Source organism: Poecilia mexicana, unplaced genomic scaffold (assembly GCF_051168715.1).
Source record: "Poecilia mexicana isolate PSO_F unplaced genomic scaffold, ASM5116871v1 scaffold_4, whole genome shotgun sequence".
Taxonomy (NCBI): domain Eukaryota; kingdom Metazoa; phylum Chordata; class Actinopteri; order Cyprinodontiformes; family Poeciliidae; genus Poecilia; species Poecilia mexicana.
In genome coordinates, this window is record NW_028263373.1 from 25,330,010 (window position 1) to 25,353,042 (window position 23,033).

Consider the following 23,033-nt stretch of genomic DNA (forward strand, 5'->3'; position numbering starts at 1 on the left):
TATTAAATGTTATTTTGAGGAGAAGTTGTAATATGTCTGCATTAGTGTTCTTTTTCATTTCGACCTGTTAACTAATAAAATATGAACAGATGGAGACTCATGATCAGACTCATGATCAGACTTAGCTCCGAGCGTCTCCATGCTGGGATTCATGAGCAGATATTTTGGCAAAACGACTCAACAGCGCCCCCTACGTTTAATCTCGTTTAAAAAGTATAATCTAGAACTGTGAAAATCAGTACCTGTGTTTACTTTGTCAGGAGTAACAAAGGCATCTACTAAAGGTGTGCTGTAAATTTACAAGAAAGAGCAGTAATGGATCAGAACCACCATCTTTAAACTTTATCAAAGTTGCCTCAGTACTTGAAGAGAATCAAAGTTGTCACTGTGAATTTTTGTGCAGGAATTTCAAATTGTCAGGCCTCAGTTTTGGACTTCTTGCCATGAAAGACAAATGTGTTAAATTTGCTGATGTCAGATTCACACTAAACTTCCAGAATACATTAGATCTGGTCCTCAGCAATACTATATATATCTTTATATTCTGACATCCTCAAATTTCTGCTATATGCACTTTATTTTCCATGTGATCCTTTACTGAATTTTGGCATATGGACTTGATGTGATTTTGTAGTGTCTTCCATCTTGTCTGTGGAAAATGCAACCAGCTGTAAGTTGACAAGCTATTACTGGTCAACTTACCAGTTGTAAGGTGGTCAGTACCTGTGTGACCACCATGGTCGGGCAAGGTAAAATATGGAGGCAAGGATGCAACAAGTTATAGTAATGCATTTTCACAATGTGATTATCAATTTATTCTTGTTTAAGTTGTAAAATTATATGCTCACCAGAACAAACTTAACAGCTAAATTGAAAAAAGCTAAAAGTCAACTCTTTCAGTAACGGTCCTAAACTCCAGAAAACAACAGCATAAACAGAGTTCTGCCTTTGAGTCTAACAGCCAGCCTTGCTATATGTTCACCCTCTCTGAGTTTGACTGTGTGTGTAACTTACTTCACACCCTTTGCAAACAGCTGGTAAAATAAGTCAGTGGGAGGTAAGGGGAGCTTGCCTGTGAAGATATCCCCATTGCTGCTGACTTGCAGGATAGATGCTGACCCACAGACGACTCCTGCCAAACTCCGCCCGTAAGAACATCTTTCCCTGAGTTATTCAAGACCGGGAGCCAGTATATCTCTGTGGCATCTGCTGGACCTGTCCTGCTTGGGGTGAAAACGCAGTGTAAGGCATGCTTCAGTCTTTAAATTGATATAAATATGTATATAAATATATGTGCATTTTGATTTTATAGAAATAACTAAAATTTTACATGTTAAGGTTCTGGTACTTAGTTAAAATTCCCAGTGATCAATGTGATATATGTGCTCTTGGATACTTCCAAGACACTCTTGCATGTTCAAAACTGATGAGTAAGGCATCAGTGGTAAAAACAAAATCTTCACTGATCTCACAGATGTCTGAAAGAACAGCTGCTGTGAAAAGGAGCAGAAGAAAATGTCAAGTGAGACTTTGTGTAACTCATAGCCTGTCTGATGGACACTCTGTAAGTAACCCTGACGATGTGAAGACGTACTCTTCATTTCACAGTGTGTGTGCTGGTGAAGATTTGCTTGCTGACAGCAAAGACAATGGAGTTCTTTATCTAAATCCTCAAACACCAAACTGGTGTCTTGTAGAGAGGTTTGCTGAACATTCACCAGCAGAAGAGGTAAAGATGCCCGTGAAGCAAGTCCACAGGGGGGCCATAGGACCACGTTCCAAACACGCTGAGACCAAAAACAAACATAATGGATTGGCAGACGCTTTAAAAGAGAAGGAAATAAACTCTGTCCATGACTTAAAACAAAACAAGGACTCAGACCAACTGAGGACAGCTAATCTGAAAGAGCTAGATGCAGAGGAATACTCTCCTAATGAGGATGGAAAAGGGACCAAAAAAAGACTCAGAAAAACTCCCTCGGCAAATAATTCACCTAAAAAATGTAAAGACGATAAAGTTCCACCAGTTTTGGCTGCAATGAAAAGACGAAGTGCAGTGGACACTGAGGACCGACCTTTCAAATGCACACACTGCCACTGGGCTTTTAAGAAACTCTGCAACCTCCAGAGCCACTTGCAAACACACTCTGGCCTCAAGCCACATGTGTGTGACATATGTGGCAAGGCTTACTCACATCAGGGCACTCTGCAACAACACAAGCGTCTGCACACTGGGGAAAGGCCATATCGCTGTCTCTTCTGTGACAAAACATACATCTGGTCCTCAGATTATCGCAAGCACATCCGCACACACACCGGCGAGAAGCCCTACATCTGTGAAAAATGCGGCAAAGATTTTATCCGCTCCTCCGACCTGAGGAAGCATGAGCGGAACATGCACACCAACAACAAACCTTTCCCATGTACGCACTGTGGCAAGACCTTCAACAAACCTCTCTCCCTGAAGCGCCACGAGCGCAAGCACCTTGGAGAAAGGCCCTTCTCCTGTCCGGACTGTGGGAAAGCATTTGCTCTAGCCAGCCGCATGGCTGAGCACCAGAAGGTCCACATGGGAGTGCGGCCGTTTGTTTGCTCTGTGTGCTCCAAGTGCTTCACAAAATCCTCCAATCTAACGGAGCACAAAGCCATTCACAGTGGAGTGCGGCCTCATAAGTGTGGAGAGTGCGGCGTGGCGTTCGCCATGGCTTCCCGTCTGGTTCGTCACCAGTTCATTCACAACAACCAGAAGCCGTACGGCTGCACGGGCTGTGGCAAGAACTACAGCCACCTCACGCAGCTGAAGCTCCACCAGGAGCAAACCTGTGCCGGCAGGATCTTTGTCTGTGTAGAATGTGACAAATCTTTCCAGTGTGCCACAAAGCTTGCACAGCATGTGGCAGAACACAACGAGAAACAAATGTGACCCCAACACATTTGGTGTTTAACATATGATTTTTAACCCATATGTAAGAAATCTTCATTCAGTACAGAAGAGCATTGTAAGATTAAATTTATTCAAGAATTTAGTGAAATGTAGATAATGGTCCTGCGGTAGGTTACACAAAATGATGTCTGGCAGAGCCATGAAACTTTCAGGTTTCTTCTGTTTTTACTGTCGTTTTCCAAAATCAGATCAGGAAATATAGAAAGCATTTGTCAAATAATGATTCCATTTATGAATGGGGGAAAAGGCCAAGGCCACCTGATCCTATAAGAAAATGTAATGAGCCTGAAATCTAAATCTGACTATGAGTTTTGCTGTGGTGGAATTTTGGTGCAACTTTCTTTTCAAAATTGTTTTTATTGCCGTACTTTGGATCATTGCACAAGTATGCTTGAACAAGATCACCTCGTAGCTGGATGTTCTCCTACAGTATTTTTAGGTTGAGAGCTTTCTTCCAGGTTCAGTCAAACATGGCATGTTGTCCAGGATCTGAAGCAGCGAAGCAGAACTTTATACATTCCAAAAAGTTCCACTCTTGCCTTTTTCAGCTCATAGAATATTTTATTAGAAGTCTTGGGGCTTATGAAAATGTCTTATGGTAAACATCAGGCCCGTGTTTTGTTCAGGTCAGCCATGGTGTTAATCCTGAAACTCTCGTATGGGTGCCAGACAAGTGAGGCCCACAATGTTTTAAATGTTGTTTCTGTTTTGCGTTTTTTCCTGACCCTTGGATGATTTACAGAAACACTGTTAGAGTAATCCTGGAAGGCTTACTCCAGGATCCTGCGCTGGTTTATGTAACTCTTTCTAGACTGATATATGCCACTGACTTTGTTTTTCAACCGTTCTTGAATTTTTGATTGACCAAAGTCAATCCAATGACCTCGGTAGAATTAGCAGCCAAAGAAGATTCTGTTGAGCTTGACCTACTTTTTGATAACTTTAATTCTTTTTCTTGTTGTCAGACAAATTATATTTAAGAGATTTCTTGAGTCTTCAAGTCTGGCAGAAATAAAGACAGAGGAATTGAAATAACTTACTGTTAAATCATCATTTAACAAAGTGTAATGTTTCTTTTTCACACTGCGCCAGGTTGATTTGGATTGCCTCTTCCCCTTAATAATTGAAATCATTTGAAAACTGCTTTTTGTATTTATTGTTTAATTATTTTTATTTTTATTTTTATTTTTTTGATAATCTGAAACATTCAAGTTGGACAAAAAAAGAGAATACTTTGAAAAAAGGTAAGGAAAAATTATTTTTCACAGTGCTGCATGCAATTAGACTGTTTGTATTCTTAATTACAGATAGATAAAAATTAAAACCTTACATACTCCTCCCCCGGTGGGGGTGGGTTGGCATCAGGGCTAAAAATTTCCACCAACACAGCTCTGATATTGGAGCTGGCAGTGATGTGAAACCGCTTATGGACGTGTTAGGCTGTTATTAATGTGAGAATCCACGTGCAGCTGATAATACGCACAACTTTTTCTCTTTGCATTTTGGCTCACAAATAAAGTAGCGCCAACTGACAAAGACTTGGCTTTGAATAATATATTCTGGCTTGAGCGTGACATCATTTCTCTCTCTTGTATCTAAAGATACACGGAAATCAAACTGTCCATTCGTTAGACTTTTCTGAACAGCATTTCTTATCTAAACAAAACTCAGAGATACAGGAACTGTTTTCCGGTGCGAGACGTTCTTCAAACTCTAAGCTAAAGAAAATACATCTTGTTTTTTAACCAGAAAGCTACTCACACTAACTGGGAAGTGAGGGGCGTCCAGTGATTGGACTGTTCCTGCTGGTAGAGTAATGCAACTTACCAAAAACTCTACATTAGCAACTTTTTCATAAGACAAGACCTTACATAGTGTTAGCTGTAGCAGTGTTACAGAGGTGGACAAAAATACAAATAAAATTCAAGCTAGCACTAGCACAATGCAAAATTGGACGTGGTCAACAACTAAAACACTTTAAAATTCCTCTACAACTGCAGTATATAATGTTTATATAAAAAAGATTTTTTACATATTCATTGAAACTGTCATTGTGTCATGACAGTATAGTATGGGACAGGTAATCTTAAAAAAATAAAGCTTTCTCCCAGTGTTCCCAGAGTTAACTAGAAATAACCAGTCACAGCCAAGAGGAGGGTCTTAGTGCTGTCAATCATCCCTGTGCGTGCCACTCTCTCCCCCTCCACTTTGCTCTCTGCTATGCTACATCTTCTCCCCATCAGCAGTATGCCAGGAATGCTAAGGATAATTAGCCTAAGCTAATTAACCAGGAATTAGCCAAGGCTAATTCCCACTTAGGAATTAGCCTTAGTCATTTCCTAGAAAACCATTTATCAGCCGTCATTTATCTGATGATGGTGAGTTTCTTTTCCACCATTGGCGTATTTATCAGCACATTCACAATGTTGTTTGTCAGCACTAAGACCCTCCTCCTGGCTCTGATTGGTTGTTTTGGTCGGGAGCGGTGCACTTCTTCAGACAAAGATGGGAATTCTCAAAGCAACTGTTGGTCATGTTGTTTGCAACGGGAGGTGGGGGAGTTGGGTTGTCACATGAAGTATTGAAAATGTTTTGCAAAATGTAATGTCAATGCTATCTTTATGTCGCTTACAAGGCCATTCATTTTACAAGCAGAATTAAAAATATAATTTATTCTATTTTGTCTAAATCTCAATGTTATAACTCTGCCACGCTGTTTCAAATGCAGTGTATTAAAAATATACTGTTCACACTTTATCATCTGGTAAATTTTCCCTTCTATCATATTGTGTCTTCATTTTACTTAAGCAATCACAATGCAATAAAAAAAATTGAAGGAAGAGTTTGTGATGTTCCTACATCTGATTTACTATTTACTTACAGAACTTTATAAATCTTTACGTTAGGGAAAATGCATTTATCCTTAGTGGCCTAATTATAATTCTTTGACACTCCAGAGACTCCTTGAAATGCTATTCTACAAATCCATCCATGTTCTAAGTAGCTTATGCTGTGACACATTACAGGCAGATGGTGACATGTCTGCTGTTTGTGTGTGTTGCATTCCCTGACCGATCACACACAGCTTCTGCAGACGAACAGGAAAAAGGAGCCGGCACCTGCCGTGTTTTCAACAGGCCTGTGCAAAGTGAGAGGCCCGCTTGGCATTATTGTTATTTCTGAGCTCAGACCCGTCTGTAATTTATTCACCATGGCTGTATGACAGGAAATAGAACATACAGGCTGAGAATTTGTTAATGTTTTAATACTTTAGCGTCATTGAAAGAGAAACAGATCATTGTCATGTAACTGATATATAGAAGACATTAATATACTTTAAAATCAAAACCTCACTGCTTAACTTAAAATATCTTAAATATAAACAGACGTGTTTACAAGATGACAAAGTAACAAAACAGGTGATCCTCAAAGTAAATGTAGTTCTACAGACATTTAATAGATAATTAAGATAAACCTTTCTCACATGAACATTTCATAAACAGTTTGGCTCTATAAATGTTTCCTGGGGGAGGGAGGGTATGAGCAGAAACGCTACTGATTGATAGCCTGGCAGAGGTCTCCCTTTACACAGAATCCCTCCGCCCCCATGCACACGCACGCACACCCACACACACCCACACACACACGCACACACCATGTGCTATTTAAAAAGTTGGCAGCAAGACAACATAAGGAAGCACAGTTTGCGCATTTTGCAATTACAATAAAAAAATCAACACTGCCTTCATTTACATAAAATCCTTAAGAGAGTCAGAATGGCTAAAGATTACCTCAAGTAGAGAAAAGCCATACTGATGAAAATGTTTTAAAGCAGTGGCTGTTACCCAGATTTCAAATAACACAGTGGATCTGTTAGATTAACAGCTTTCTTCTACATTCAAAGGACTGATAATCAAGCACAACATGATCACTATGCACAACTTAAATCATCAGTTAGTGGGTACAGGTTGTTCATGTTGGCTTTAACTTTCTGTGTCACATGAAGACTCGCATCTTTGCTGCCAATAAAACTGATTCCAGTCACTCCTAGGCAGTAGTCACTGGGGTCAGAGATACTGTCCTGTCCTGCGCCCCCCGGTTATTTCTCCACAGTCAGCTTTTAGGAAGCATACCTCGGCTGTCACAGCCGCTGCAATTTGAGTTGCGAGTATTTCTGTTCCTTGCGTGGAACACGATGGTGAGTCCGCTGTAAGGGTCTGAAACGGGACCCCAAAGAAAGAATCATCTGTGCAAGCAAGCAGTATACATTTCTTCCTGGTGGCAGTACATGTGTACAAAGTTCTCACTTTGATTTAAGTGTAATCAAACGTTCTGCAAACATAAAGACATTTAATCAAAACCAACTCTTTTTGATGGTTTGTAGAGCAAAATGTATTAATGCTTTACCTTTGATGGAGTTATTCAGCTTTTACTACCTTGGCTCCAGGCCTGTGAGGAAAATATGGAGGTTTACAAAAAAAACACAGTTACAACCGTAAATAAGGGTAAAATGACGTTAGCAAGAACCAAACTTCTGCATTTTTAAATTTCAGGGCTAAAGAACTGAAAGCTACATCACATGAGAGAGATTAGACACTTTGGACCACCTCTGTCAAAACACTCCAAACATGACTGAGGATGTGAACAGTGTTTAAGCTAAAAGCATACGACTGGTAAAGGTAAAACCTACTGCTTTACATAACAACTCACAACCACAAACCTCGGGCCAGTTCATTGGGATGTCATGTAATGGACCAGCAAAGAGCAGTGAAAGCATGAAGTAAGAAAAAAAGAACATGGCATGCAGCTTTTTTACTAAAACAAATCTGAAAAATGCAGCGCCCATTTTTACTTGGCACCCAACTCCTTGCTTTGTAGAGCCACCTTTTGCTGCAGCTGCAGCTGCAAGCCTTCTAGGTGTTTTCACACCTGATGTTTCAGTAGAATAAGTTCAATTAGGGACCAAAATTGTAACATTTGTTGAATTTTCAGCTGCTGCGGTTTGGAAAACCTGTTCCACCACTTGCATGTGGTGGCGCTGCACCCAGAACCACTGAAGGAGACAACACAAAAACCTCAGAAGAAGACAATGAGCGTAACTTCATCCTTTGAAAAATGTGAACAAACATAAAGTGGTGTCAGATTTTAACGGTTGCAGAATTTCTCTTTTGTCTTTGGTAAAAGACAACAAGACATTTCTCCTGCTATCGCTAGACGTTTTGTTTGTATTTGCCCAGAATGCCCTACGCTGTAGTCCATTTCCTGCTTTTGAAGCAGCCTCCAGTCCGCTTGCATCCATGTTTAGTTAAACCGCACAAGACATTATTTCAATTGAACTGAGATGAAGGTTTGTTGGTGGACCAAAGTTAGCTTTTTTTTTTTTTTTTTTGCTTTGATTAGGAAACATTCATACCTCCCCAAAAGAACCAGACTTTCTAGGCAAAAAAGCTAGAGTTTGATTAAAGCGGACTAAACTGGGCTGGTGTGAATGCACTTTATAGGTGTTCACTTTATACACCTATAAAGGGAATCCCGTGCCTGTTCTCCTTACCATAGATCTTTTTCTTATTGATTTATCACAAAAGACCCAACATTAAATACATTAAAATTTGTGGTTTTAATTTGATGAGAGCTTTAGCAGGAAACTGTATGACCTAATACTGCAACAGACTGGCGACCTGTCCAGTGTGACCCCGCCTCTCGCCCGGAACGTTAGCTGGAGATAGGCACCAGCAACCCTCCTGACCCCACTAAGGGACAAGGGTGTAAAGAAAATGGATGGATGGATGGATGGCCGGCCTAATACAGACAGCTGGTCAACACAGTTACACAGGAAATAAATTTTATCTATTTTTTAATTTGTCTCATGACTCACCTGCTCTCTTTGAGAAAGGATTTATCCCAGCCGGGGATGATGGGAATGTGGCAGCAGGGAGAGCAGCAGGTGGAGGAGGAGGGTGGTGGCCAGCAGCTGGGAGCTGGTTCAACAGATCAACACATTAATATAAACCTAATTTTTTTTAAAGTGATTAAATCAATTATGTTTTCCATCTGCTGACATCTCACCGTCTGAGCTGGGATGTCTTTCTCTGTGTTTTCCTGGACATCTTTTGGTTTGGATTTGAACCAGCCACTGAACCACCCAGCCTTAGTGCTCTGTGTGCACAGAACAAAGACTGAATCCATGTCACCTCCTGTCTGCTGGCAGGAGCTGCACTTCCATTAACCATAAAAATGTGCAATTTGAAATTACAAAAATAAATTTGCCTAATGGAAACATTGTAATTTCAAAAAAAAAAAAAAAAAAAAAAAAATCATGTTTTTAATAAAGTTTTTTGCACTAGGATGCAGTTTTACGGCCATATGAAATTAATTGTATTTTGCAAAACAACAATGGAAACACTATTTTTTCCATCACGCAAGTGACACAATCAAAAACCAGATGTTACTACTGGCAAAAACCACAAAGATGACGACAGGAAGAAGTAGAAGTATGATGGTTTGTTTTTGTTTTTTTCAATGTACAGCTGACTCCACCAGAGCTCTCACAGCATCACACTTCATAAAACGTTTTGTGTTGTTGATACATGTTGAATATTTTAACTCTTCTATAAAATAGCCAACTACAATTTCCCCAAAAAACAGCATATGTAGTCACTCCCAAATAGGTGGGGCTTGTTGCTCCAACGGCTGAATAGGACGCTCTGATTGGCTGATAGATGATGAGCGCTAGCTCCATGGCTGAATTATGAATACCATATATTTCATGTTACTGTTTACATCTGTTACTGTCATGAATAATGTGTGATTTTAATTAAATTTTTTATTTAATGGAAACATAACAATTGCATGTTCATCTCATATAGACCAGAATAAAGAGGCACATTAGGGTAACACTTTATTTGAAGGGGGTGAATAAGACTGTCATGACACTGTCATAAACATGACATAACACCTGTCAAGAACATCAATAAGTCTTCATGAATATTTATGACTGTTGTCATAAAGTGTCATTCGGTAAATTATGACACTTGTAATACAAAGTTGACATTATTCAAAATGTCTTTGTTATGACAACTTGACATTAACCAGGAAATCATTACTGTTTAAACTTTACCTTTAATAACATAAAGTTACCTAATTTTTAAAGTGCAATCAGTAATACTTTTATAACAAATTTATATCAGTAATGATTTCTTGGTTAATGTCAAGTTGTCATAACAAAGACATTTTGAATAATGTCAACTTTGTATTAAGTGTCATAATTTACCGAATGACGCTTTATGACAACAGTCATAAATATTCATGAAGGCTTATTCATGTTCATGACAGGTGTTTATGACAGTGTCATGTCAGTCTTATTCAACCCCCTTCAAATAAAGTGTTACCCACATTAGTAATGGAAACACAGCTGGTGCAGCAGCTCTAAACACCCTACCTGTTTAGGAACCTCTTTGGGCCCCTCAGGCTCCTCCACAGCGCCAGTGATGACCCGCTGGTTTTGACTATGACCGAAGCTAACCTCCAGCATCTGATTATTCATTTCCAATAGAAAACAAAGAGCTGGTTTCTGAAATAAATCAACAATTGCTCTGCTGTTTTGAACACATAATGACTACGAAGAAACCTCTCACCATCCCGGCCCCGGAAGACGAGTCTGCCTCTGGGAATGAAAACAAAGTAGTTGAGCAGAGAGCCGACGGTTGTGAATGTCTGAACAGAGACAGGAATGAATGACGTTTGGCAGGGGATCCTCACCATCAGCTGCCAGAGAAACATTACTCAGAGGACAATGTGGCATGAAACTCCTGACTTCAACACCATCCGTGTAATGATGACTGAAGTTTTGGCCGGCGGGGGCCGAAGGAGCATGAACTGCTATTGTTGGCATGGAGGGAGCATCGGCATGAGGCCTTGACAGAGTAACAGGCAGAGAATAGCAGAGCTGGTCAGAACTGAGCTGCCATGTATGAACCAACCTGAGTGATTTACAGTGTGCTAACAGTTCTCTACCTTTGCTGCGTTTCTGTGTCAGTGTTTGACATCATTTCCTGCGTTTCCTCTCCACTCCCATGAATGAGGCTGTCCTGATGCTCAGAGCTTTGAAAATAGAGAAACTCAGGTTCCGGATTCTGGTTGTGACAACTTAAATCATCCAGATCAGATTCTGTACAGAGAGATGGATAAATTGATTTTTATACCAAATATATAAGGAATACATTTCAAACTAGATGTTTTCATATCCTTTATAAAAATAAAAAAACAGACATTAAGTCAGATAAAACCTTTCCTGTTGTAGGTCACTTTGGATTTCCAAAAGAAGTTTGCTTAATGACAGAATAACTAGAGAAATATGCATATATAAATATATTTAGATATAGCTGCAAACATTACATAACCATTTGAAAATTATAAGTATCTACAACAGAAAATCTGTTGTAGTTTTTAAAGAACAACCATTTTTTGAGGATTTCATATTTATAAATCTATTGGCAAATAAATTGTCATGATGTGATATGGTTGGCGGTGAGAATGACGCTCATAGGCGCAGGCAGACATTTTATGAAGAATTTAATGATGACTCCACAGAACTCAAGCACAAGGAACGGAACAGACAGGTAAGCCAGACGAAGACAACTGACATGCTACGTTTGACGAGGACCCGACAAGAGACAAAGACAACAGGTGGACTTAAATACACAGGGAGGGTAATCAGGGAATGAGACACACCTGGGAAGCAAACAGGGAAGACAGGACAGGAACAGGACTAAACACAGAAAACCTCAAAAATAACTACACAGAAAACACAGAACACAACATAGATAATACATCTCCTGTGGTCTGAAAAATCTAAAGTCATCAGTTTGACTATTATAATCATTGTTATTTCTGAAAATAAAAGAGGGGAAACTAATATCTCATACTTTCCAACTGTGAAGTGTTGGAGTGGCAGCATCCTGCTGTGTGGTTGTTGCAGTTAAAAACAACAATATTCGTAAATATTAATGCATACATTTGTGAACTAAAAAGAAATTCAGAATTTAGCTGGTAGAAATAATTCTGGCTAAAACAGGAAACGCTCAGTCTGATTCAGTGTCAGACAGTGAGAACAAATGATCTAGTTTTTCAAGTGTATAAAACTGCTCAGTAGTAGGAAACTTCACAGGCAACATTTGAAGAAAATCTTACCCTGGTCCAGTTGGATGTTCTTGTAGGCCAAGGCATGGTTTGCAGGATCTGCTTGATTTATATCAGTACCATCATAAATCCCCATCTGAGAACAATAAATGTTATCATTAGACCATGATAACATTACTCTTAAAGGTCTAACAGGGAGTAAACCTTTAATACAACTATCTTAGCAGCTCTTTAAAGCTGCACTGTGAAGAATTTCAGCCTGGTAACAAACCCTAAAAATGATACATTATTTAACTTATTAAGTGCAGGTCAGAATGTGAGACGTTTATGGAAATGTGACTGGTGTTTCAGGCATCTGATCATAACCCTGTGAGTGGTCAGATCGTAAATTTGATCAGATGCTAAATAAAACCCCATCGGTCCATCATTCATCCCAACCTGACGTGTGGAGAATCTCAGAGCAAAATTCCTTGGCAAGCCGTTCAATATGAGGAGACAACTAATTTAGAAGGCTTATTTGCTGTCATAGCGCATGTAGAAACCATGTATGTCTAGACCAAAGGTTATGGTTAAGGAGAGCAGCCCAAGCAAAAACTACGCTGTCGAGCTATATCAGAAAAAAAAGGAAAAAGAACACAAAACATATTACATACAACTTTACAAGCAGAAAAGGCAATATCACTTTTCATCAAGGTGTGAAAAGCACCTTTTCATGATAGTTAGCTGGGTAGCTAACTAACTAGGTAGGCAGCTAGATAGTTAGGTAGATAGATAGCTGCCTGGATAGCTTGATAGACAGCTAGCTAGCTGGACGGATGGTTGACTCCACTTTTTATTTTTTGTCTCCTCCCAAAAAATATCCTAAAAGCTCACATTTACATCTATTTAGGATCACAGAGTACTAATTCAATTGTAAAAGTTACAAATCTTTTACTTTAAGCCATACTGTATTTATTCTGGATTTTTAACTGAATAAGTAGAATACTGTTTAAAAAACTTAGACTAGTCAAGCTTGAGATTTTGATGATGGCATTTGACAAAATGCAAAGTTTACTGCTTTGTTTAATAATTGGTTACTGTATTACTGGTGTGATGTACCTTGAACCAAGGTTAGTATAATTTCTAATATTGAGAAATAATTTTAATTAACTGGAATAAATAAAAACAGTAATTAATGGCCAAAACTATAGCTAACTGGAACTATAAAGTGTGTTTACAAAACTAACAATACTGAAATTATAGATCAAATATCCTCCGTTTTCATATTTATGAATTTAGACTCTGGCCTTCCTGTCACTCAGTTCTATTAGCCTTTCAGTTGTAAAGGCTAATAAATAGCCTTCCTCCCCCCATTTCCCAATAAATGTATAAATGATCAAATTACAATAATTTGACCTTTGTGAATTCTCTACCAAAAAATTAATCTAAGTATGAGAAAACTTAAACTGCAACCATAACGAATAAAAAGTTAACTAAAACTAAATAATATTTAACTACAAACACACTCTAAAAACTAACTAAATCTAACTGAATTAGACAAACAAAAAGTCACAAGGATATAAATGTGAACTATAATGAACAACTCAAAACTATTATAACCCTGCTTTGAACTGCCTTGTTGCTGAAATGGACTATATAAATAAACAACTTGACTTAACTTGACATAAAAGAATAAAGCATTTTAATGGACATTAATAAGTCCAAGATCATTCTTAGTAACATCAGCAATCCGTCTACTCCTGATAACAAATTGGACTTAAAACTTGAAATAAATTTGCCTTCGTTACAGTGTCTGAATTCTGTGACGTTTAGAATTAAGGCCAGATGTCTTCCTTCACAGACCTACCCTTGGTCAGCATGGTGTGAAATGAACAGACTGGTCACCTGTAAGCGTTGGTGTCGTGTCCGAAGGTGTTTGAGCCACTCTGGTTCCTGTTCTGCTGCAGTAGACCCAGCTTCACTGTACTGACCCTCAGAGAACCTCAGTCTGTCTGACAGCTGCAGGGGAAAATACACACACACACACACAAACATACACACACACACACGCGCACACACACACAGCATATGCAGACTCTACTAGATGCAAAACGTTGATAGGATGGGTTATGTAAACCATATTGCATGATGTGTGTTTACCTTAATAAGCTCCTCCATCAGCACATAGTGAGGCTCCTGCTGCCTGAGCACGGCCTGCCCTACCACCTCACAGTAATGGAAGGCCTGGGACGAAAGCCCACAATCCAACAGCCGACTGGCATACAGGACCTTATACACCTGATTACAGAGCAGCAGACATAGCAGAATAACCCTGAGATTACTTTAAATTTATTCTTGTTAAAGTTCTAGCTAAAGGCGCAGTAGGTGTGAGTTACCTGAAATGATGGGATTGAAAATGACTTTCCTCCAAGCGTCTGACAGTACTCATATAGCTCAGTACACTGGATGGCAGAATTTGACACAAAGTTTCCAAAAGGCTGCCTGAAAGAGAGGACAGAAGTGTGTGAGTGAAATATAGGAGTTTAAAAAAGAAGTCTCTTTACCCTGGAAAAATTCATCCATCATCAAACGAAAGGGGAGATCCACCAAAGGCCTATTGACATTCAAGATCTGGTGAGATCATTTCACATTAAATCATTCATTAAAATTTCTTTTAAGTCATATTTGATATGTGTAGCATTTTTATAGCATCTAAAGATAACAGTTATTTGATCTGATTATGCTGTAAAATGTCATCATGTGCCTGGAGGTTTGAAGCACAGCTCACCTGTGGCTGCTGCCTAGAAGCACGAGTCTCTCTGCCTTCTGTGGAAACAGGCCAAAGGAAGCGGCAGCCGTCAGGTAACACACATGGGCCGCATGCGTCAGGCCCCTGGAGGCTGCAGGGGGAACAGCAACCCCACACATCAGTGTATGTGTTTGTGTAGAACCACCTGTCAGTCAGTGTTTCTATACCGAGTGAGTCCCCCATGGTGAGGATGGCCTTCTGCTGCACGGCGCCACTTCCTGTCTCGTTGGACAGCATCACAGCCAGATGAGGCCGCCAGTCGCCCCACTTTTCATTCCCACAGCACTGGATAAGGAACAACATAATTAATGCCGTTGCTGGGGCTTCATAAAGTATTCATGAGTGGGACATGTGATCATTTTATTGCAATATTTTACCGCAGATGCAGCTGGGATTCTCCCAGACAGAAGCTGGAAGAGAGTCTGGAGGGGATCATTTGGTACCAGCTGGCTTGTAAACCTGCCGACACAGCATTTTTGTGTCATTTCACATCATAACCCAGGCCAGCAGCACTTGGTGTCAGTTTTCACAGCCTGAAGCAGGAACTAACCTATTTAAACACAACCCTTCTGCCTGACTTTGGAGAGTTTACACAGTTCACCCCGACAGCTCAGACTCTGGCTCTCCTGTCACTCACAGATCTTAATCATGCTGGTCATCTGATGGCCCTCTCCCCACACATTCCTCCTCTGGCTACCCAACACATGCTGCTGTGTAATATGCTGCTGATTTTAAAAATAGTCTGAAAAAACGGACTAGATTGCATTAAATCTGTCACGGTTCAGGAAGGGCCGTGGGTGGCGAACACATGGTTTGTTTCTTGAACAAACTTCCAACTTGATTGTTTGAAATACATATTTCTAGCAAAAAAAATATAGACAAAACAATAACAAAAATATTCTTGCAACTTAGTTGAATCTTACAAGTTCAAAAAGTGGTTCAATAAATTATTGTAAAATATTTGACAAAGAAAAAAAATATCTCCACCGCAGCCTCAGATCCTCCGATGTGTTCTTAATCTCTGAAATTAATGGAAGGTGTCGAAAAGTTGCCAAAGTAACCTTAACAAATCTGAATACAAAATCAATTAAAGAGTTTGGTTCTAAACTGACATAAGTATATTCTAACTGCCTAAAAAATTAATAGAACATAAATGGATATAACAAAATTAATGCATACCTGTAGATTAAAACATTTTTTTTCATTTTTAAAAGGTTTTGTTAATAAAATGTGGCTTTCTCTAATCGGATGACAGCAGTCTGACTGATGAGCTGAGCAGAAACAAAGAGTCTTTCTGCATTCAGTTTTCCTGCAGTGTTTTGCTACATTAAAGTCTGGACCAGGACCAAGTCCTGATAAAAATACACACCAGTTACTGTTGTGTTGAGGCAACTTTAAAGCGCAGCAGACACATTAAAGCCAAGGCACAGGAAGACTTTTGGAACAAATTATCACTTCTGCACTTAAATGTAATCCGATTTCAAGAGCTATCCCATTTCAAAGGTCTTGGCATTTCTCACCTGTTCAGTACTGTGGTATATGATCTGCTGCCCATCTTGCTGGCCAGAAAAAGTGCATGCCCCCACAGACCGCTGGACATGGCAGACTCCAGGGCCTCCTGCTGACCACATGGGAAAAGTGAGAGAAACACAAAAAGCCAAGAATAATTACAGTTCTGTGGTATGAAACACACTTTAAAGGCTCAGTATTATGTATTTTCAGGCACATTGTGCTGTAAAATGGCACAGACAACTGTTTGTACCATTTTGCAATGGTGAAGGCGGGGCTAGGTCCACCAAGCTGTTTAGCACAGCTGAACAGTTGCCATGGGAGATTAAAGGATTTCTTAAACATGCATGAATGAATCAAGGCAACACTCAAGGTATTTTTTTGATGATTGAATAACATTATAGCATGCTGAAAAGCTAAAAAAAAAAAGTAGATTTTAGATAGTACTGCGGCTATCATAAGGTAGGAGTTTGTCCTGTAATCATTCAAAACATTAGGAAATCCTCCAGGGCCAAATACACATGAACATCTAACTTGACGTTTGGTGGTGGTTGAAGTTTATGAAGATCTTGCTTCTGTTAGTCTGCCTCAAGGCAGCTGTGGCTATAATGTTGTGGACACAAGTTTAGAATGAACAGAATGTATTAGCCTTTCATTTCCACAGCATTGGTGAACAAGGTGCTGCAGGAAAATAACACTCCCAAAAATCACTTCCCCACCTATTTAACAGTGGAGCACAAGATATCCTGAAACACAACTAACATGTTGAAAAACTGTTCCTCATGAGGCCACCATGCACTGCACACAAGTGCACCACTGCTGCAAAATCAATGCAACTACAAAAATCTCACATGATGCTCTCCAGATGCTGCACTCACTTCAGCATCTGAAGTGAGTGGAAACTGAAAGTGAAACTTATCATTTAGCAGCTGATCGATTTGGTTAATCTACTAATTTCAGGTCTTGGGGCTTCAATAGAGCACTGAATCATGGCATATGGAAAAAAAATCCCAGAAAAGCATACTACCTGTACTTGACGCAGCAGAACACTGTGCAGACACACAATTCAAAACATACATCAAAATAGTTCAGAGATCTCCTTCCTTTCCTTTATGTTAGACCCAGGTATTTTTCAAAACTTCAGCATGCATGGCAACTCATGATAAACAAGGGCTTTGTGGCACAAAGAAGCTACATTCCAACCTGATTTTAGGAACAATGTTAGACGTTTGTGCCAAGCATCTTTAGTAACACCAATGAAGCAGATGCAATCCATGTTTCCTTGATAATTTAAAGTAACTTTGCTTTGCACAGCACACAGTCCAGATTTATTTGTCATTGAAAATGAAAGGCAAGGTCATGAAAATAATAACCACTCTGTTCTCTACGAGTCAAACATGTAAATAAATATAAAAGTAAAAACTGAGACGTCAGACGACAGCTGGTAAGAAAATGACTGAACCTTCTTCCTTCCAGCCAGCAGCAGCTGAGTGTAGCTCTGCAGCGCCCTCTCTGGTCTCTCTGCACCAGCGGTGCTGGAACCTCCGGTGAGCAGATCGTCTCCGCCGGCAGGCGGCGCTTCGGCGGCTGGATGCTCGTCGAAGTCGATGAGTGTGGGAACTTCTGGCTTCCAGCTTCCATCTGAATGGGAATCCTGCATCAGGAGCTCAGCGATATCTGAGCCAACTATTTGCTGGAAATATTAGAATATGTATTCACATGTGAGGTGGTGTGGAAACTGTAATCTCAGCTTTGACTCTTTTATGAAGAGCACACTTACTCCATTCTGTCTGCAGAGAAGTATCAGAAGGTTCCACAAGAGGGCAGCAGAGCTCCTATCTGGCAGCTGGCCGTCTCTCATGCAGGCTCCTGCCTTTTGATGAGCAAAGTCTATTGCATCCACTTTATGCAAATCTTCCCTAGTAAAATATGCAGAGACATTTTCAAAGCAAATCATTTTTCAGATTCAATTTTGATTACATGTTCTGCAGTAGGCAGCATCTAGCATGCGAGTAACAAAGCAGTACCGAGTTAAAGGCCCTGGGAAGTTTCTCATCTCCTGCTGTTCCTGCGTCTCACTCAGTATGAGCTGTGCAGATGGAGAGATGATGTTTCTTCATTATCCCACATTAGAAATCCAAACTAAAATCTCCTGCATTTCAACACTGATTCATTTTGAACTTACTTCCAAACTGTGGATTTCCAGCGGACTGGATTTCTCCTGTGCTGTCGGGGCTGGAGTGACCCGTATGAGCTGGCCTGCAGGCCCGAAGCTCACCACCCCATGAGGGACTGAATACTTCAGAGGAGCCGAGGTCTGACGTGCTGCAGGTAGGAAGCAGAACATGTCACTCAAGGTCACCTCACATAATTTGGCATAAAAGACTCAAAATTGAAACACATAGTAAAATTAAGTACAAAATAAGATTTGAAATCCAACCAAAGGGCATAGGCTACATAAAACAGATACTTTTTGAGTTTGGATTTGAAGTGTGGCAAAGAGTCTATGTTACAGAGATCAGGGGGGAGTGAGTTCCAGAGTTTGGGAGCACAACGGCTGAATGCCATAGTAACAAGACGGGCTGTTACTATGGCATTCAATGAGATGACTAGGAGAAGAGGATCTGAGGGAACAGACGGGTGTAGCAATGTGAAGGAGGTCCAAAAGATATGGAGGGGTGAGGTTGTGGACACCTTTGAAAGTAAGAAAGAGCATTTTATAGCTGATCCGATATGAGATGGGAAACCAACAGAGTTGTTGTACAATCGGTGTGATGTGATGGATTGAAGAGGTGTGATGATACAAGCACTCACCTCCGTCAGAGCTGAGGACAGGCTGCATGTCTGAATCACAGACATCAGATCCATTCATGTACTGACTCAGCTCATAGCTGCTGGAAGACAAGCCCGAGGTTTTGGAACTCTCTAGAGTCCCGGGATGATAAGAGGAAATCTCCTCATTGTCTCTGGAAGGGTTAGCTTCATAATCACTGAGGTAATGCTGGGAGATGTCCCTCCTCTGGTCATATCTGAAAGAAGGAAAATCTGGCTTTAATCCATTATCATTTTACTAGAATAACAATGCGGCTAGCACATCTCTCCTCATATGGACCACAAGAAATCCTAATGTGGTATCAGAGGGGATGTACGGCAACCAGTTATCCCATTATGGTCACTTTCCAAACATCAACCTCTCCACTTTACCATCAAGACAGCAACTAGGCAGATCTAAGGTATCAGACACCATGAATGGAAGATTATTTAAGTTCTAGGACATGCAAACTCAGGCGAGGTCAAACTACCCATGGTTATTTGACCTCTGCTCACACTGCTGGTATAATCTCACATAAGTTTCTCTTGGGTTCACCAAGCAGATGTTGTGCACCACCATGACGCACAACATTGGACAATAAATGAGCAATGGTCACTAAAAAAGCAAAGTGGATGCTTGATACCTGATTGGCTCTAAGGAGTTATCTGTTCTGTTCCCTTTCTATATTTCAGGCAATTAAATTCCCTATAGCTGATGACAGGTTTGCATAGTTTTTGGTTGAGCTCAGGATCTGTCATACCAAAGATGTGAAAAGTTTGGAAATGATTTATTGCGGCCTCAAAAAACTGAACAGAGCCATTGTACACTACCAAACCCTGTTAATGCAGTTAAAGGAAATATTTGTTCTGTGGCTCACCTGTGCTCCTCTGAATTGAGGCTCGCTCCATGTCCCTGCACATGGGTCCTGTCAGGGTACTGATTGGTTTGCCATGATTCTTGGGGACCCCACTGTACACCATCTAAAGAAGTAGAACAACATGTCATTTTACAACCAGATGTCTTAGAAATAGGTCGAGCCAATCCAATGCCACGTCTAGTCCTGATCAAGGCATTTCCAAACAAAGTCTCTAAACTCAACTCCCAATATCTGTTGTTGATATTGTGTATTATATGTTCAGCTAGCACTTTGTTGACCAATGTTTAAAATTCACAGCCTATTAGCATGTACACTACTAGCAAAACTGTAAAGAGGTTCTTCATCTAACAAATTTGGGTTTTTGCTAGCTTTGTCTGTAAACCTGTACTTGCTGTTCATGTTCACCATATATGTGTCGTGTGCTAAGACAGCTGTCCTTGTTAGAAAGAGCAATACAGAAAGCAAATTCGTAGCCAAAACATTAAGCACATGAAGTATAACAACTTTCTAAAATGGCTCCACTCTTCTAATGGAATCACACTAGAAGAGTTTACAAATCATATTATCAAAAAGTCTAGCTAAAAGAAAGTAATCTTGCTAAGGTTAGCCTAGCATTCAGCTAAGTGCATAAAGATCATCAGTAGGATTGAGATGTTTTCATTATAAAAACTGCATGCGGCATGTTTAGTATGTCTTTAGAAACATCAGAGGCTGACCTGCAGAAACTGCTATGAAAAAATGTAAATGTTAGAAAACAGAGACTGCCGCCTTCCAAACATCAACAGGAAGTGAGGTATCTGGGACAAAATCATAATACAAATGTAGACTGTGTCATACTGGAAATGTGTTCTTCCCGTAGTGCTACAAATTTACTAAACTTTCAAACTGATACAATGCCTTCACCAATTCAGGTTGTCAAACATATGTTAGAAGGGTAAAGGGAAAACCTGGGTAAATACAAAATCACTTGCCACACCCAGGTTCAATTACTTTCTGGCATGTATAACCAACAAATGACTTTTATAGACTAAAACCAGTGGCGCAAAAAGTGGGTATGCAGCGCATGCAACGCATAGGGGCGCTGCACCAGAGGGGGCGTCAAAAGCCCGTCTGGAGGGGGCGGGGTAGAACAAGCTATGTTTTCTACGCTCCTTCACCCTGACGTACCTTCGTTCGGGGGGGGGGGGGGGGGATTTATGTTTTTGCAAAGCTTAATCTATGTTTACTGTCACTGTTATTGATGTATAAATAAACTGTTTAAAATAAACAAACATGGTGGGGGGCAAGTAAAGCCTTGTGGCCCGCCAGGCTTATAATACACTCTGGGACATTACCGCTTCACATACAGTGGAGTAAGGTAATGTGAAACCACATTGTGTCCAGGTTATCTTTGCCTAATATTAAAATTTGTTTGATGATCTGAAACACTTGAAGTGCTGCAAAAAAAGCAAAACAGCAGAAATCTGTTAAGGGAGAAACACTTTATCACGTACATGGTACTATTGTTAATGAAGAAGCAAGTCAAGTTTGGTGTCTGTCATGTAAAGTACTACTTGGCCCTCCCTACTGTAAATATCTTGAGTTGCTTTGCGTCAAGATACCTTGCTGTGCATGGTGGCCTCTGTAGTAGTCATAATAGCCATAGCCGTCTCGGTAATCCCAGTGATGTTGAGAGGAGTAGTCATAGCCATGCCTACAAAAGAAATTAATAATCTCAGTTTAATCTGTGCATCAGCAGCAAGGTCTTACAGAACTGCACAATGCTGCTATTGGCATAAAGAGGAAACAGTCATTTGATTAGCACGCTGCAAATGTTGCTGACTGTCAAGATACAAAGATACAAAAAATTCACTGCAATAACCAAAACATTCAGTATATTTTTAATGTTTGCCTGCAGTAACTTATATGGAGAACTGACCTGGACTGAGGTCTGTGATGCTCCTGCCACCCATATCCATATGCATATTCCTGGGAGTTATATGGAAGCAGCTGAGGTCTGGCATGTGGGCTGGTGAAATGGCTCATGTAGTGGGCATCGGGACGACCCCAGTGTTGGTCCGGCACAGGGTAGTTCAGATCCCATTCCTGCTGAGAAGACCTGGAGAAATGGTCCTTGTCTTTCTTTCTGTGGGAGCGGCGGCCAGAATCAGACGCCTGGTGACCCCTCTGGTCCATCTCCAAGACTAGACTCTAACGCCTTGTAAGTAGAACAAGGTGAGTTTTAGAAAGTTGGACTTATTTTTAAAAATACCATTCACAAAAAAGAATTGGGGTGAAGTGTTGCTGCGGTACTCACAGCTCAGACATGTCAGAGGAAGGCAAAGTACACCCACAGCTGCCACATCATTCAGCAGAAACACACAACATGAGCTGATAACTAGTCAGTCTGATAACAAGAGGAGAAAGTTCACACACTGTGACCCAAAATAGGAATTTGCGTGTGCAATTCAGCAGTGGCAGAAACAGTCCGAATGAGCATAAAACAGAATCAAACCTCAAGGAAAAAGTTTGCATTTTGAAAAGTACTATTTTGTTTTAAAGATTAGAGATTATTAAAGCAGGGTGTGATAGACCGACGGTGGTTGCCCTAACGATGAAAATTTCTTCATCCTTTGCATCCAATGAGTGTTCTCAGAGAGATTTAGGTAAACAGTGGAACACGCCCTGACTGACTGTTGTTCCTGCAGAGATCCATCCTCTGGTTGATTATAGAAAAAAAAATCACTCACATTCTCCATGATGTACAGGAAAAAACCAGGTCCTCGATAGTGGTTTCATGTGTTTGGATTGGGGGAAAAGGGGCAACTTTGCAAACACTGACTGTTGCCACGTTGTCGGTAGGAAGGTTGAGTAGGGGACGGTTACAATGAGCGGCGCAGAGAGGGCTGGTCTCAGGTCAGCCATGGTAAACGTTTCAGGGAATGGGAGAAACGGAAACTGACTTCAAAACAGATCTAAAAGCGTT

General features: G+C 40.3%; 2 protein-coding genes across 4 annotated transcripts; one reads left to right on the plus strand and one right to left on the minus strand.

Moving 5' to 3' along the window:
- Window positions 1-1,474: 1,474 nt before the first annotated feature.
- On the plus strand, window positions 1,475-2,923 carry znf648 (zinc finger protein 648). Of its 2 annotated transcripts, none has more exons than XM_088005305.1 (2): window positions 1,475-1,805; window positions 1,965-2,923. In XM_088005305.1, the coding sequence occupies exons 1-2, from the start codon at window positions 1,475-1,477 to the stop codon at window positions 2,921-2,923; spliced, it is 1,290 nt and encodes a 429-aa protein (XP_087861431.1). The 2 variants fall into 2 exon arrangements, with proteins under 2 accessions (XP_087861431.1, XP_087861432.1); XM_088005306.1 differs by having other exon boundaries at window positions 1,475-1,797; window positions 1,969-2,923.
- Window positions 2,924-6,193: 3,270 nt separating this feature from the next.
- sec16b (SEC16 homolog B, endoplasmic reticulum export factor) lies at window positions 6,194-22,899 on the minus strand. Of its 2 annotated transcripts, XM_014990964.2 has the most exons (25): window positions 22,365-22,899; window positions 21,987-22,265; window positions 21,670-21,761; window positions 20,069-20,171; window positions 19,194-19,408; window positions 18,565-18,704; window positions 18,407-18,468; window positions 18,160-18,298; window positions 17,842-18,072; window positions 16,391-16,488; window positions 15,248-15,329; window positions 15,038-15,155; window positions 14,850-14,961; window positions 14,458-14,563; window positions 14,222-14,359; window positions 13,967-14,080; window positions 12,134-12,218; window positions 10,958-11,111; window positions 10,703-10,857; window positions 10,579-10,607; window positions 10,383-10,475; window positions 9,011-9,100; window positions 8,820-8,922; window positions 7,352-7,393; window positions 6,194-7,276 (listed from the first exon to the last, which is right to left on the minus strand). In XM_014990964.2, the coding sequence occupies exons 2-24, from the start codon at window positions 22,241-22,243 to the stop codon at window positions 7,377-7,379; spliced, it is 2,733 nt and encodes a 910-aa protein (XP_014846450.2). In that variant the 5' UTR covers window positions 22,244-22,265; window positions 22,365-22,899; the 3' UTR covers window positions 6,194-7,276; window positions 7,352-7,376. The 2 variants fall into 2 exon arrangements, with proteins under 2 accessions (XP_014846450.2, XP_087861244.1); XM_088005118.1 differs by lacking the exon at window positions 22,365-22,899 and having other exon boundaries at window positions 21,987-22,356.
- Window positions 22,900-23,033: the final 134 nt, after the last annotated feature.

What these genes read in the sequence shown, in the direction of transcription:
- znf648 (XM_088005305.1), top strand. Translation starts at nt 1,475, where the DNA reads ATGTCTGAAAGAACAGCTGCTGTGAAAAGGAGCAGAAGAAAATGTCAA. An exon ending in CGCTGAGACCAAAAACAAAC is followed by an intron (nt 1,806 to 1,964) that starts ATAATGGATTGG and finishes CCAAAAAAAGAC; the next exon opens with TCAGAAAAACTCCCTCGGCA.
- sec16b (XM_014990964.2), bottom strand. Translation starts at nt 22,243, where the DNA reads ATGGACCAGAGGGGTCACCAGGCGTCTGATTCTGGCCGCCGCTCCCAC. An exon ending in TATACCACAGTACTGAACAG is followed by an intron (nt 15,330 to 16,390) that starts GTGAGAAATGCC and finishes CTGTGTCGGCAG; the next exon opens with GTTTACAAGCCAGCTGGTAC. An exon ending in AAGACATCCCAGCTCAGACG is followed by an intron (nt 8,923 to 9,010) that starts GTGAGATGTCAG and finishes CTGTTGAACCAG; the next exon opens with CTCCCAGCTGCTGGCCACCA.